General features: G+C 46.9%; 1 protein-coding gene across 4 annotated transcripts in view; it reads left to right on the top strand.

Annotated features, from left to right (window-relative positions):
• Nucleotides 1-14181, top strand: part of SLC7A8 (solute carrier family 7 member 8) — a 60133-nt gene that overhangs the window by 41326 nt on the left and 4626 nt on the right. For 2 of the 4 annotated variants that reach the window (XM_005560844.4, XM_005560847.4), the window contains 5 exons: nucleotides 949-1074; nucleotides 3564-3717; nucleotides 4637-4760; nucleotides 6135-6238; nucleotides 12588-12684. In XM_005560844.4, coding sequence (XP_005560901.3) covers nucleotides 949-1074; nucleotides 3564-3717; nucleotides 4637-4760; nucleotides 6135-6238; nucleotides 12588-12684 — 605 coding nt within the window. Of the gene's footprint in view, nucleotides 1-948; nucleotides 1075-3563; nucleotides 3718-4636; nucleotides 4761-6134; nucleotides 6239-7313; nucleotides 8156-12587; nucleotides 12685-14181 lie in introns of all 4 variants that reach the window. The other 2 variants (XR_012415586.1, XR_012415587.1) reach the window with 2 other exon arrangements.

Below are 14181 nucleotides of genomic sequence, written 5' to 3'. Positions count from 1 at the left end.
ACCCCACTCAAAGATCTCTACAATCCACAAAAAGAAAAAAGACATCTACGCAAGTATTTATCACAACTCTTCATAATAGTCCCACACTGTGAGCAACCCAAATGTCTATGGAAAAACAAACAGATACCTGTATATCGTAGAATGCTATCTGGCAATAAAAAGGAACAAATTGTAATATATGCAACAACATGAGTAGATCTCGAAAGCATTATGTTAAGTGAAAGAAGTCAAACACAAAAGACCACATATTGTATGATTCCATTTACATGACATTTTGAAAAAGACAAAGCTATAGGGACAGAAGTCAAAGTAATGCTTATAGAGGTAGGATAAGAAGATTTGCCTCACTGACTACAAAGGAGCATGATGCATAAGGAAACTTTTTAGAGTGTTGGGAATGTTCTACATATGAAGTGTTGAAGTGATTAAGCCATTCAATGCATTTGTCAAATCTCATCAAACTGTACACTTAAAAAAGGTGAGTTTTAGTAAGATGTAGATTATATCTCAATAAGCCTAAGTAACAGAAGATTCCCCTAAGCCTCTGTTACCCCAAAATCAGGCTCAGGAAGGTGACTTCCTGAATCCCACCAGCTGCTCACAGCTCCCCTTGCACAAATAACAACTTGAAGACAAAGCCCATACTTGTGCCCTGATCAGATATGATTTTACCCCCAAAGCCAGTGCCTACACTTCCATGCCTACTTCTGGCTTCCAGCCCTCACCAGGGCATGCTGTTCCCAAGTTCTAAGTTGGGACATGTAATCTTCATTTGTAACCCATTAACCGAGCCATAGTCTCTGGTCCCTGAGGTTGAGCTTGCTGGGTATCTGGCTCACCTATTACAATCTCATCATCAGGACGAGGGAACACTTCTGCTTGTGTGCCTTGGGCATCATGCAGCCAGATACAGCCCCTGAAGATCTCTTTGGGGGTCTTTCATTTCAGTGCTCCTCACATGGGTCAACTGTTCCAGTGTGCGGTGGGCCACCCGGGTTCAAGACGTCTTCACAGCTGGGAAGCTCCTGGCCTTGGCCCTGATTATCATCATGGGGATTGTACAGATTTGCAAAGGTGAGTATCACAGGAACAACAGGTGCTGCCCAGCTTTCCTCCCCTTGCATATACACACCCTCTCAGCCCAGCTTTGAAGGTATGTACACCCTGAGATTTCCCCAATTCTAGCCTTGAGTGACTTCTCTTCTTCTTCCCTTGCTTGACAAAAGGGAAGGAGAAACCATTTTCCCCGAGGTGGTTGGGGGTAGGGAATACTCCCCTTAGGCTGCAAAGGTCACCTCTCCCATACTTACCTCAAGGCTCTAGCACAGCTAGGTAAAGACCCCACATATCCGCCAAGTGTGGTCGATCACGCCTGTAATCCCAGCACTTAGGAAGGATGAGGCAGGAGGATCACTTGAGCCCAGGAGTTTGAGACTAGTCTGAGCAGCATAGTGAGATCCCATCTTTACTAAAAATGTTAAAAATTAGCGGGGCATGGTGATGCATGGCTGTGGTCTCGCTTACTCTGGAGGCTAAGGTGGGAGGATCACTTGAGCCTGGGAATTTAAGGCTGTAGTAAGCTATGATTGTGCCACTGCACTCCAGCCTGGGCGACTGAGAAAGACCTTGTCTCAAAAACAAATAAACAAACAAAAACCCCAGATCTCTAGATTCCTATTGTCTTTTTCCCCCAACCCCAGGGAAGCTCCCTGCCTCTTCTGTTGAATCTTGTCCACATCTTAAAGTGGAGGACAGAGAAAGGTATTTTATGTTTCAAAATTACTTATAATCTCTGAGAGAGAGAGGTCTGCATTCCCGGGGCCCCTGCCAACATTCCCCACTGGATTTGGCCCTGTCCAAGCCTGAGGCTGTATTTGGTTTCCATGGGACCCATGGCACCGCGAGGCTCTGCCCAGTGTCACTGCCTCATGGAGAAAGTCAGGTGACAAACAGGGAAACTTCCCGCAAGCCCTGAAGGCAGTGTGGGCAGCCTGGACTTCTACTCCAGGAAACATAATTAAGTTTCTGCTATATAATATGCCTGATTGTTTTAAACAGTTGGATTAAGTTCTTTAACAGGTTATATATTGCTTTCAGGCATTTAGACTTAAGGAAATCACTGCGCTATCTTGTCAAAAATAGTGAGTCCCTCCTAAGCTGGCCTCAATTCTTTCTCCTGGTCACCCTAATCTCCTTATTTCCTGTCCCAATGCTAAACTGCAGATGAATAAGTAACATATGATCAGTTACTCTCTATCTCATTGAAATTTTAGCCAGTCAGCAGACGATTCCAAGGACCCACAGTCTGCAGCACACTGTGCTAGGGGCTGGGAAGGCAGTTTAAACAGCTCTTTGCTAAAAAAAATTCCTGTCCTTAGGGAATCTTGAAAAGAGAGACGGCCAGGCATCGTGGCTCACGCCTGTAATCCCAGCACTTTGGGAGGCCAATGCAGGCACATCACTTGAGGTCAGGAGTTCGAGACCAGCCTGGCCAACGTGATGAAACCCTGTCTCTACTAAAAATACAAAAAAATTAGCCAGGCATGTTGGCACATGCCTGTAACTCCAGCTACTCGGGAGGCCGAAGCAGGAGAATCACTTAGAACCTGGGAGGTGGAGGTTGCAGAGAGCTGAGATCGCGCCACTGCGCTCCAGCCTGGGTGACAGAGCGAGACTCCATCTCAAAAAAAGAAAAGAGAGACCAAACACACACCTCAGAAACAGATAGGAGGATATCAACAAAGCAAGCAGCAAAACAAGCTTGAACTAATATAACATTATGGAAACTCATGTTTGAGTGTTTGTTGTTCTGGATGCTTGCTTGTTTTTGTTTTTTTCTTTTTTGGAGACAGGGTCTTGCTCTGTCACCCAGGCTGGAGTGCAGTGGCACGATCTCAGCTCACTGCAACCTCCACCTCCCAGGTTCAAGTGATTCTCCTGCTCACTGCAGCCTGAAACTCCTGGGCTCAAGTGATCCTCCCACCTTAGCCTCTCAAATAGGTGAGACTATAGGCATACACCACCACACCCAGCTAATTTTTTTTAATTAGTGGTGGAGATGGGAGTCTCGCTATGTTGCCCAGGCTGGTCTCAAACTTCTGGCCTCAAGCATTCCTTCTGCCTTGACCTCCCAAATTGTTTGGATTACAGGCCTGAGCCACTGTGCCCAATCCTGGATGCTTTCTTCATGAAAATGTAGAAACTTAGATATCAGAGAAAGTGGTCAGGAGATTACCAATGTCTCCAATCCTGTATTTCCAAAGCCCAATTTACCATGTCCTTTCCTTTTAAATAACTTTACCTTTTACAGAATGAGCATTCAGAACTGTGCTTTGAACCTAAACCCTCATTTGGACTCCTAGTTTCCAGGGCCTCGGAAGCCCTGGACCTGAATTTTCCTGCTCCCTTTATCCCCACGTATCCAATATGTTGGGTTCACTGGAGACAAGACAGAGTTGGTGTCATTGCCACACGGAGGGGTGAGAGGTGGGCCAGGGCAGGCCAGGGGTTGCTGGGCTCCTGGCTTGTCTCACTGAGCAGCCTCCTGTTGCATGTGTCCACAGGAGAATACTTCTGGCTGGAGCCAAAGAATGCATTTGAGAATTTCCAGGAACCTGACATCGGCCTCGTCGCACTGGCTTTCCTTCAGGGCTCCTTTGCCTATGGAGGCTGGAACTTTCTGAATTATGTGACTGAGGAACTTGTTGATCCCTACAAGTGAGTTGAAAGAGCCCGGCTATTCCCTCTCCCTTGAAAGGCCACAGCACCTGCTGCTGGAAAGAGGGAGCAGGTGTACATTGCCCACCTCGCCTTCCTCAGCCCCATTCGGACTGTGATTTGATCTATCCTGAAGTTGTAGTTCATTTTCCAGGCATTAAACCATTTGCCGTTCACCCCACCAGGAGGAGAAAAGGATCCAGTGACTTTCCCAGACCCGATTAGAAGCTGAGAACTGTACTGCATTAACACCACTGCCTTAGACAACGAACTGTGCCCTGAGAGGCTTCTGGGAATCTTGCTTGTTTTAGGACAGGCCAGTCTTGGTGTCTTGAGGCAGGGGGAAAAGGTGCATTGTGGAGATCCAGGTCAAGATCAACAGGTGTGGAGCATACTTCCAACCTGAGTTGTTTTATTGCCTTCATTTTTTTAACTTATTTTTTCTTTTGTTTTGTTTTTAGAGACAGGGTCTCACTCTGTCATCCAGGCTGGAGTCCAGTGGTACAATCATAGCTCACTGCAGCCTCAATCTCCTGGGCTCAAGCAAGCCTCCCACCTCAGCCTCCTGAGTAGCTGGGACTACAGGCACATGCCACCATGCCCAGTTAATTTTTTAATTTGTAAAAAAGAGGTCTTGCTATGTTGCCAGGGATGGCCTCGAACTCCTGGGCTCAAACGATCCTCCCTCCTTGGCCTCACAAAGGGCTGGGATAACAGGTGTGAACCACCACGCTCAGCCTCCTTTCCTTTAAATTATCCTGCCCATATTGAGGCAAAGGCCACCTCCCAGGGAAAGGAAGCCTCACAGAAGTCTGCAAGGCTAAGCGCCTGCAGAAAGACAGAAGATACCCCCTGGACTGCATGGCAAGTCTGGTGTCCCGGGTGCCAGCCCTTCCCCTCACCTCCTCTCCCTCTACAGGAACCTTCCCAGAGCCATCTTCATCTCCATCCCACTGGTCACATTTGTGTATGTCTTTGCCAATGTCGCTTATGTCACTGCAATGTCCCCTCAGGAGCTGCTGGCATCCAACGCCGTCGCTGTGGTAAGAAATGAAAGTCCCAGTCTCTCATAGGAGGAATGTGGACATAGACTTGCCTGCTGTAGCCCCACTCACTTTTCCCTGATCCATGGCCTTGGGGAAGTGGAAATCACCCCCAAGTTCTCAGGACAGAAACCACATATGTCATTGGCTGGGGTATCTTTAAATGCCCAGGAGCAAACTGGTGGCTGGATTGTACCTAGAACAGCTACAGTGGCAGAACCGAGTCAGTGCCACAGAGACCGCATGGCCTAAGAAGCTGTAAGACATTTACTACCTGGCCCTTTCCAGAGAAAGTTTGCCGACTCCTAATCTTGGGCACTTCAAGCTCTAAATGTGAGAGTGGCATGAAGCAGACAGGCCCCTCCTCAGAAAGACATCATCTTGCACAAGACATGCCATTTCTCTCTGCCTTCCTATCCAGAAGCAGACGTCAGGTGTGCTCTTTGGGGCAAGAGACCATACTGGTGCAAGGGGTTGGGATCTTTGACATCTAAGAAGGACCTGGGAGGCACCTTGCTCCCTCACCTGGCATCAGGCTGGGCCACCACCACCCTGCCAGTCTCTTCACTGGCCTTATCTCAAAAGACCGTAAAGAAAAGAGGTCCTCCCATTTCCTGGGGCAGCCTGTTCTTATGACCAACAGCCTTCTATTCTGAACAATCTCTCCTCAGTAATGTGCTGTAAACCTGGCTCAGGGAATATAGACAAGGCTGGTCCCCTGCGTTGTATAGTCCTTGAATACATGAAGATTCGTCTATAGCTTCACAGCCTTTTCTTTCTCAGACTAAGGAGGGGCTCATTCTTATCATTTTACCCCCAACTCATCTGTTTTGATGAACTGAGAAATTCTCACCCTGTGATTCTGGATTAATCCCTATTTTGCAGTTGGGAAACAGAGGCTCAAAAATCATAAACTTTGCTCAAGGTCTCACAGCTCCTAGCTGGAGGGCAAGGATCTGCCTGACAAGCCCATGCCCTTCCCTGTGCTGGAGAAATCGTATAATGTATGTGAGGCCTGGATCACACCACCTGGCTTCCAATGCTGGTCCCTCCGCTTGCTGGGTGTGTGATCTTAGGCAAGCTACTTAATCACTGTGTGACTCACTTCCTCATCCATAAAACAAGAATAGCGTTAGTTCATTATTACTATTACCACTGTGTACTACCTTCTTCAGTTAATTAGCCTAAAACATGCATTAACCCCCCTGTGTAGGGGGTCCACCCTTGAGAGGGTGGGGGCTCTTAAGCAACTTGGCCAGAGAGAATTACAAGGGTGGAGATGGGAGAAATGGTTTCCCAGAGTGAAGTGGGAGCTAAGGGGTTGGGGAGTGGTAACCTCTCCTTCTTTGCTTATCTCCTTGTTTCCTCTCCCAGACCTTTGGAGAGAAGCTCCTAGGAGTCATGGCCTGGATCATGCCCATTTCTGTTGCCCTGTCCACATTTGGAGGAGTGAATGGGTCTCTCTTCACCTCCTCTCGGTGAGTGCTGCCTGGGCCCTTCTCCGGCCAGGGGCCACTCCGCTGTGCACTTTGCTCTGTTTGTATATGGTGGGCTTGTCTCTGTCAGCAGGGGTCTGTGTGGGCATCTGGATGGTGGGCTTGAAGAGGCGTGATTGCTCACACGAGGGCGTGTGTGTCAGTGTGGATGCTGAGGAGTGTGTGCTGCTCACGTGGTCACCTGCGATGTGTGTGGCATATGGATCCTAGGTGCTTCACATGTAGTAGCCTGTCTCATTTCAAAAGGAGCAGAAGACAGAGGAGGCCACCAGCCTGCCTGATGCAGCCCCCAGTCAGGGGGCTGTAGTTGGCAGCAAGACAGTATCTTGGCTGCAGTCCTAGAGCCCCCATTTCCACTTGCCTGGAAACAGGCTGCTGCTGGCTGGAAAAGAACCCCATTTGGAAAGGGACCAAGAGGGAGACTTGTGCCTGGGGCCTCTGGGTCTGGCCTCCCATGAATGTTCTGGAACTAGCCTGCAGGTGGGATGGGTTCACCCTAATTGCCCCAAGAATGCAGAGCTCCTCCCTGCTCAACCGAGGCGGCTGGAGAGGCCTTTTCGAGGCCACCCATGAGACTCAGGTGGAGAATGTGAAGTGAGAGGGTGGGGGAAAGTAGAAAGCAAACATTTGTCCAAAGAAAGAGCCTTTTATCCATGACCCCCGCCCCAGAGCTCTCTCAGAAGCCAGAAGTGCAAGCAGGTCCACGAGTCCCAGGTCCTGCCTCCACGCATCCGGGGACCCGGCCCTTTCTTTTGCTGTCTTCAGAAGGGGCTGTTGAGGCTAGCAGATGTTGAATGACTTCCACTTGTGTGGTTCAAGGGGTCCTCCCAGGTTCTCAGAAAGCACCCCCTGCCCTCAGGGTACAGTCCTGCTCCAAAGATGAGTCCCTGAGTTCAGCTGCTTCCAAAGCCATCACATCAGGGAAGAGTTTCTGTGAAATAACAAGGTAGTGCCATGTTTTTAGGACCCAGGGCTGGAAAGAGGTGGTGTGGGTGTCCCCTGTACCCTGGGACCCTATGACACTCACCCACAGCAACCTCGTGTGCATGTTACACAGGAGCAGTGGCCACATGGAGGCCCCGCCGAGGCCGAGCAGTGGAAGAACAGTGACCCATGAGGCTCCCTGAGATCTATTGGAGGAGAGTGACTGGCTACAGTCACTTTAGAGTGGGGTTTGTCCCTCAGGCAGGCCAAGCAGCGGTCTGCGTGCATGTGGTCTAGTTGTGTGTGCATGCAGGAAAGGGTGGCGCATGGTGTGCTCCACCTCCGATTCAGAGGTGAGACCTCACACACCCAGGCCTCCTCTGCTCATCTTTCCAGTTCCTTCTTCCTTCCTTCTCCTTCCCTCCTTCTTTATCTCCTGTCACTCCTTTGTGTTCTCGGGTAGGGAGTGGATGATCCTTGCTAAAGAGTCAGAGTGTGTGGATGTGTGTTATGCTTAATGTCATCGTCTCCTCTGTTGTCGGCTAGCTGGGCAAGGACTGTCTGTTGTGAACTTGACACTTGCAAATGCTGTTGGATCTGGACAATTACACTTGGTCCTGTCTGCATGTGGGGGAGGGACGTGAATGCAGGACCCTGGCTATGTGCACGACAAGTCCCACAGAGCACCTGGTGCATGAGACTGCCTTGTAGAGGGGCGGCAGCATGGGAGAGGGGACAGGGATGTATTATGGCTGCATGAAACTAGTGACACTGGCCTAGGGAGTTCATTATGGTTACTGCTTATGGGTATTTGGGGATACAGTCAACTCCCACACTTCCGATGAGCTGCTGCTGTTAGCTTCAGTCTACTCCATACACAAATTACAAAGTAAGTGACAATTCTCTGAACTCCCAGTGCACTGAATCTGTGCCTTTTTGTTCCTATCAAGCTGTACCCTGCCTGTCATCCCTTAGGTGAGCCTTTCCCCAGAAAAAAGAAAAAAGTGGTCCAATTTGCACTGACATGTAAATTACTGTTGATAGCCCCTAATATTCACTTTTCTCTTAGGAGAGTAAAAGGGAAGGAGGGCTGATTTTTATGTTCAAGTTTCATATTCATATGTATATAATAGAGGTACATATTTTCAAGATTTTCAAGGTACAGATGATGTTTCAATACATTGATATAATATGTAAAAATCAAATCAGAGTAATTGAGATATCCCATCTCCTTCAATATTGTCTTTTCTTTATGTTAGGAACATTCAAATTATTCTCTTAAAATTTCTTTTTTTTTTTTTTTTTTTTTGAGACAGAGTCTCGCTCTGTTGCCTAGGCTGGAGTGCAGTGGCACAATCTTGGCTCACTGCAAGCTCCGCCTCCCGGGTTCACACCATTCTCCTGCCTCAGCCTCCCGAGTAGCTGGGACTACAGGTGCCTGCCACCATGCCCGGCTAATTTTTTGTATTTTTAGTAGAGACGGGGTTTCACTGTGTTAGTCAGGATGGTCTCGATCTCCTGACCTTGTGATCCACCCACCTCAGCCTCCCAAAGTGCTGGGATTACAGGTGTGAGCCACCACGCCTGGCCTAAAACTTTTCTTTTTAAAAATAACTTTTATGGCCAGGTGTGGTGGCTCACACCTATAATCCCAGCACTTTGGGAGGCTGAGGCAGGCAGATCACAAGGTCAAGAGACCAGCCTGGCCAATATGATGAAACCCCACCTCTACTAAAAAAAATACAAAAATTAACTAGGCGTGGTGGCAGGTGCCTGTACTCCCAGCTACCCAGGAGGCTGAGGCAGGAGAATCACTTGAACCCAGGAGGCAGAGGTTGCAGTGAGCCAAGATCGTGCCACTACACTCCAGCCTGGGTGACAGAGCAAGACTTCATCTCAAAAAAAAAATTAAAAAAAAAAAAACTTTTGGGGCTGGGCATGATGGCTCACGCCTGTAATTCCAGTACTTTGGGAGGGCAAGGTGGAAGGATTGCTTGAGCCCAGTAATTCAAGACCAGCCTGGGCAACATGGCAAGACTCTGTCACTACAAAAAAATAAGAAAGAAAAATAAGTAAAAAATAAAATTGATTTAAACATCAATATCCTACTTGTGATACTATAATATAATTGTGTAGCATGTTACCAATGGAGGAAACTGGGCAAAAGATACATAGGATCTCTTTTTATTATTTCTTACAACTGTACTTTGTTGTAAGATTCACTGAATGTGAATTTACAATTATCTCAAAAAAATTATCATTTTTTAAGTTAACTGAGCATGGTGGTATGTACATGTAGTCCCAGCTACTCAGGAGGCTGAGACTAGAGGATCACTGGAGTCCAGGAATTGGAGGCTGCAGTGAGCTATAATCATGCCACTCTACTCCAGCCTGCGGGACAGAGCAAGACCCCATCTCTAAAAATTGGAAACATAAAAAGTTTAATTTTTTTAAGTTAAAAAAAATCTTTATTCTGATTATAACTATTCCATCTATTTTAGAATTTTATTCATTTTTTCCTTATCTTTTTTTTTTTTTTTTTTGAGACAGCGTCTCACTTTGTCACCCAGGCTGGAGTGCACTGGTGCAAATACAGCTTGCTGCAGCCTCAAACCTCCCAGGCTCAAGTGATCCTCCCACTTCAGCCCCCTCAGTAGTTGGAACTACAGGCACACTCTACCATGCCTGGCTAATTTTTGTATTTTTTGTAGAGACAGGTTTTCACCATGTTGCCCAGGCTGCATTTTACAATTTTTAAAATTTTTTCTGTAATGTATAAGGAAGAAAATTAAAGTTAACCATAATTTCACCACCCAGAGATAATCAGTTAGCATTTTAATAAATGGGCCCATAAATAATCTTAAAATTAATTGGCATTTGGGCATAGTGGTGCACACCTGTAGTCCCGGCTACTTGGGAGACTGAGACAGAAGGATCATTTGAGTTTGGGAGGTCAAGGCTGCAGGGAGCCGTCATTGTGCCACTGTACTCCAGCCTAGGCAACAGAGCAAGACCGTGTCTCAAAAAAAAAAAAAAATTATTTGCATTATAGTTTTCAGTACTGTTTTTTCATTTAATGTTATATTTTGAGCATATTCTCATGTAATCAATTTTTTTCAAAAACATTATGACTATATAATGTTCCTTTTTTTTTTTTTGAGACAAGTTTAACTCTGTCATCCAGGTTGGAGTGCAATGGCGTGATCTCTGCTCACTGCAACCTCCACCTCTGGGTTCAGGCAATTCTGCCTCAACCTTCCGAGTAGCTGGGATTACAGGCACGTGCCACCACATTTGGCTAATTTTCGTATTTTTAGTAGAGACGGGGTCTCACCATGTTGGCCAGGCTGGTCTCAAACTCCTGACCTCAGATGATCCACCCACCTCGGCCTCCCAAAGCACTGGGATTACAGGCATGAGCCACTGTGCCTAGCCCATAACATTTCATCTTATGCAAATCTATTTTATCAACCTCCTACTTTTAGGCACTTAGGATATTTCCAATTTTTTCTTTCTTTCTTCCTTTTCTTTTCTTTCTTTTTGAGACAGTTTCTTGCTCTGTCGCCTAGAGTGGAGTGCAGTGGCACAATCACAGCTCACTGCAGCCTCAGCCTCCCAGGCTCATGTGATCCTGTCACCTCAGCCTCCGGAGTATCTAGAACAACAGGCACACGCCACCATGCCTGGCTAATTTTTTTATTTTTATTTTTTGTAGAGACAAGGGTCCACTATTTTTCCCAGGCTGGTCTCAAACTTCCGGGCTCAAATGATTCTCCCACCTCAGCCTGTCAAAGTGCTGGGACTGCAGGTGTTAGCCACCAAGCCCAGACAGGATATAATTTTTTTTTAACTCAATCCCACAAGACAGGATATAAATTTTTAAGTACAATTTACATACAATAAAATATGCAGGCTGGACGCGGTGGCTCATATCTGTCATCCCAACGCTTTGGGAGCCCGAGGCGGGAGGATCATTAGAGCCCAGAAGTTCAAGACCAGCCTGGGCAACATGGCAAGACCCTGCCTCCATATTTTTTAAAAAAAGCAGATCATAGGCTGGGCATGGTGGCTCATGCCTGTAATCCCAGCACTTTGGGAGGCCGAGGCAGGCAGATCACCTGAGGTCAGGAGTTCGAGACCAGCCTGACCAACGTGGAGAAACCCCATCTCTACCAAAAATACAAAAATTAGCCGGGCATGGTGGCACATGTCTGTAGTCCCAGCTACTCGGGAGGCTGAGGCAGAAGAATCGCTTGAACCTGGGAGGCGGAGGTTGCGGTGAGCCAAGATCACGCTATTGCACTCCAGCCTGGGCAACAAGAGTGAAACTCTGTCTCAAAAAAAAAGCAGATCATAAATGTTCATTTTGATGAGTTTTGTGGGGGTAGTTTTGTTTGTGTTTGTTCGTTTTTGTTTTTCATTGTTGTTTTTTAGAGGCAGAATCTCACTATGTTGCCCAGGCTGGCTTTGAACTTCTGGGCTCAAGCAGTCTTCCTACTTCAGCCTCCCAAGTAGCTAGAAATACAGGTGTGTGCTACTGTGCCTGGCTTCCATTTGATGAATTTTGACAGTTGTCAAAATTCAGCCACTACCCAAAACAAGATACAGAACATTTCCACCACCAGTTCTCCACTCCCACAAAAACAACTACTCTCTGACTAGGATAAGAGTGTTTTTAGACCGGGCATGACGGCTTACGCCTGTAGTCCCAGCACTTTGGGAAGTCGAGGTGAGTGGATCATGAGGTCAGCAGTTCAAGACTAGCCTGGCCAAGATGGTGAAACCCCGTCTCTACCAAAAATACAAAAATTAGTTGGGCATGGTGGCACACACCTGTAATCCCAGCTTCTCGGGAGGCTGAGGCAGAGAATTGCTTAAACCTGGGAGGTGGAGGTTGCAATGAGCCAAGATTGTGGCACTGCACTCCAGCCTGGGCAACAGAGCGAGATTCCATCTCAAAAAAAAAAAAAGTGTTTTTAAAGCTTTCCATATGCAGTTCGGTCCCAGTGTATCAGGGAATCTGCATCCTTTGAGGATGTGAGGAATGCTTTTAAAGAGATGAATACTTAAGGCAACAGACAGAGGTTGCTCCTGTAGCCTTCCAGGCATTGGGAGCACCCCACTGAGTGACAGTACAATTATCAGTAACCCTGAGCCACCCATACCACATTCAGGGTCTAACATACCCAGGGTTCATCCACTTTTCCACTGGCTGCCTCTGGTTTCTTGCACCTGCATTTGTGAACACAGGTTCTGTGGCTGGTGGGGCGGAAAGTGTGCATGTGAAGGCAGGTACCCGGTTGGAGGGAGGATGCCCCTGTGTGGGCAGAAGGTAGGCATGGATGAAGGAACTCGGGCTTGGTGGTCCATGGGTTATCCCAGACTGACCTGCTTTTCTCCCTGCCAGGCTGTTCTTCTCTGGAGCCCGAGAGGGCCACCTTCCCAGTGTGTTGGCCATGATCCACGTGAAGCGCTGCACTCCAATCCCAGCCCTGCTCTTCACAGTAAGGGCCCTTCCTGCTGTAACTCCCCACACACCTCCCTCTTTTTGTGCCTAGTCTAAGCTGGGAGTTCATGCTTTTCACACACACCCCGGTTACCTTTCCAGTCTGCTGCTAGGTCTCACTGGATCTTAGATGATCTGGCAAATGATACTCATCAGCTTTGTTAATATCAAGAGATATAGCAAGGAAAGATCCTGAGTCCTGAAATACCTAAGGTTCTCGGGCTGACTTATTTCCATTCTCCCATCCTTTTGGGTCAGACTGAACTGACTGCCTCAGGATTCTACAGCCTCAAAAAAATGTGTCTCCCTTGGCTCTCCTCACACCTGTTACCGCGGGGTTGTGGCACTGGTCTCTACTCCTGGCTGGTTGGTCCCTGCAAACACCCACTCCCCACATCAAGCTTCAGGGCAGCCTGCCAGTCTCTTGGAAACATCACTGAAATGAATTTAGTGTTAAGAGTACACCAAATAAGAAAAATCATAGAGGAAGACTGATAAACTGAAAACTGTGAAAAGGAAACTTGGGACAGGAAAGAGATGGGAATAAAATATCCCCAGAGTAGCATCATTTAGAGAGAGCTAAAGGAAGGAACAAAGACTTGTCCCCATTGAGTCTTTTGAGTTATTTTTATTTTCCTTCTGGATCCTGAATAAAACACTAAAAATGACTTTGGTCCACTGGCGAAGCAGTTAGAAATCAGAATAACAGAGCTCATGGGAGTCAAGAGCATTGTACAGCATTGCTGTACAACATCAGAATGTTCAGATGTAGGATGAAGGTCACCTTGACTGGTTGGTTGTGGAAGGTGGCTGGAGAAGACAGTACTCCCAGTGGGCCATACCCTTTTTTTTTTTTTTTTTCTTTTCCCAGTTAGAGCTATTGGTGCAGTAGTGTGACTAAAAGGCAGATGCAGCAAGAACCATTAAAAGCATCTCAATTATTTTAACCATCGGCTCTCACAGGAGGACGGAACTTTTGTTGACCTTCACAAGTTATCAGAAGGGAGGAGCATGGTTCCAAGAGAGCCACAGAGATGATTTTGAAGTTGGAAAGTAGACTCTGTCAAGAAAACCTCATTTGGATGTTATGAGGGTTAAGTGAGTTAATCTTTGTCAAATGCTAAAAATAGGGACCTGGCACACAGTAAGTTCTATGTAACCAGTTTTGAAATTAATAAAGAAAAGGAAGAAAAATAGATGACTCAGCCAGGAGAAAAGGATGAGGGCAGGAATAAAGCCTTAATCTGTTATTAACAATCTTCCCTAAGGGATTTAAAAAAATGAAGTTAGCTTGAGCTATAACCCACAGAGACATACAAATGAAACCGGGGCTGACACAGAGCCAGGTAATACCAGGGTAGCCAGTCTAGCTGCTTATGCCCAGTATCCATTCTAAGTGGTTAGTGCCTGTGCCATACCAGTGGTTAAATATTTTTATCATCACCCCTGTAATAAGAAAGGACTTCCTAGCGATAAAGATGTTGTAACGTCCTAG

The sequence above is a fragment of the Macaca fascicularis genome, chromosome 7 (assembly GCF_037993035.2).
Source record: "Macaca fascicularis isolate 582-1 chromosome 7, T2T-MFA8v1.1".
Taxonomy (NCBI): Eukaryota; Metazoa; Chordata; class Mammalia; order Primates; family Cercopithecidae; genus Macaca; species Macaca fascicularis.
Note: the sequence above shows the minus strand (reverse complement) of the source record. Positions and strands in the feature narration are given on the sequence as shown.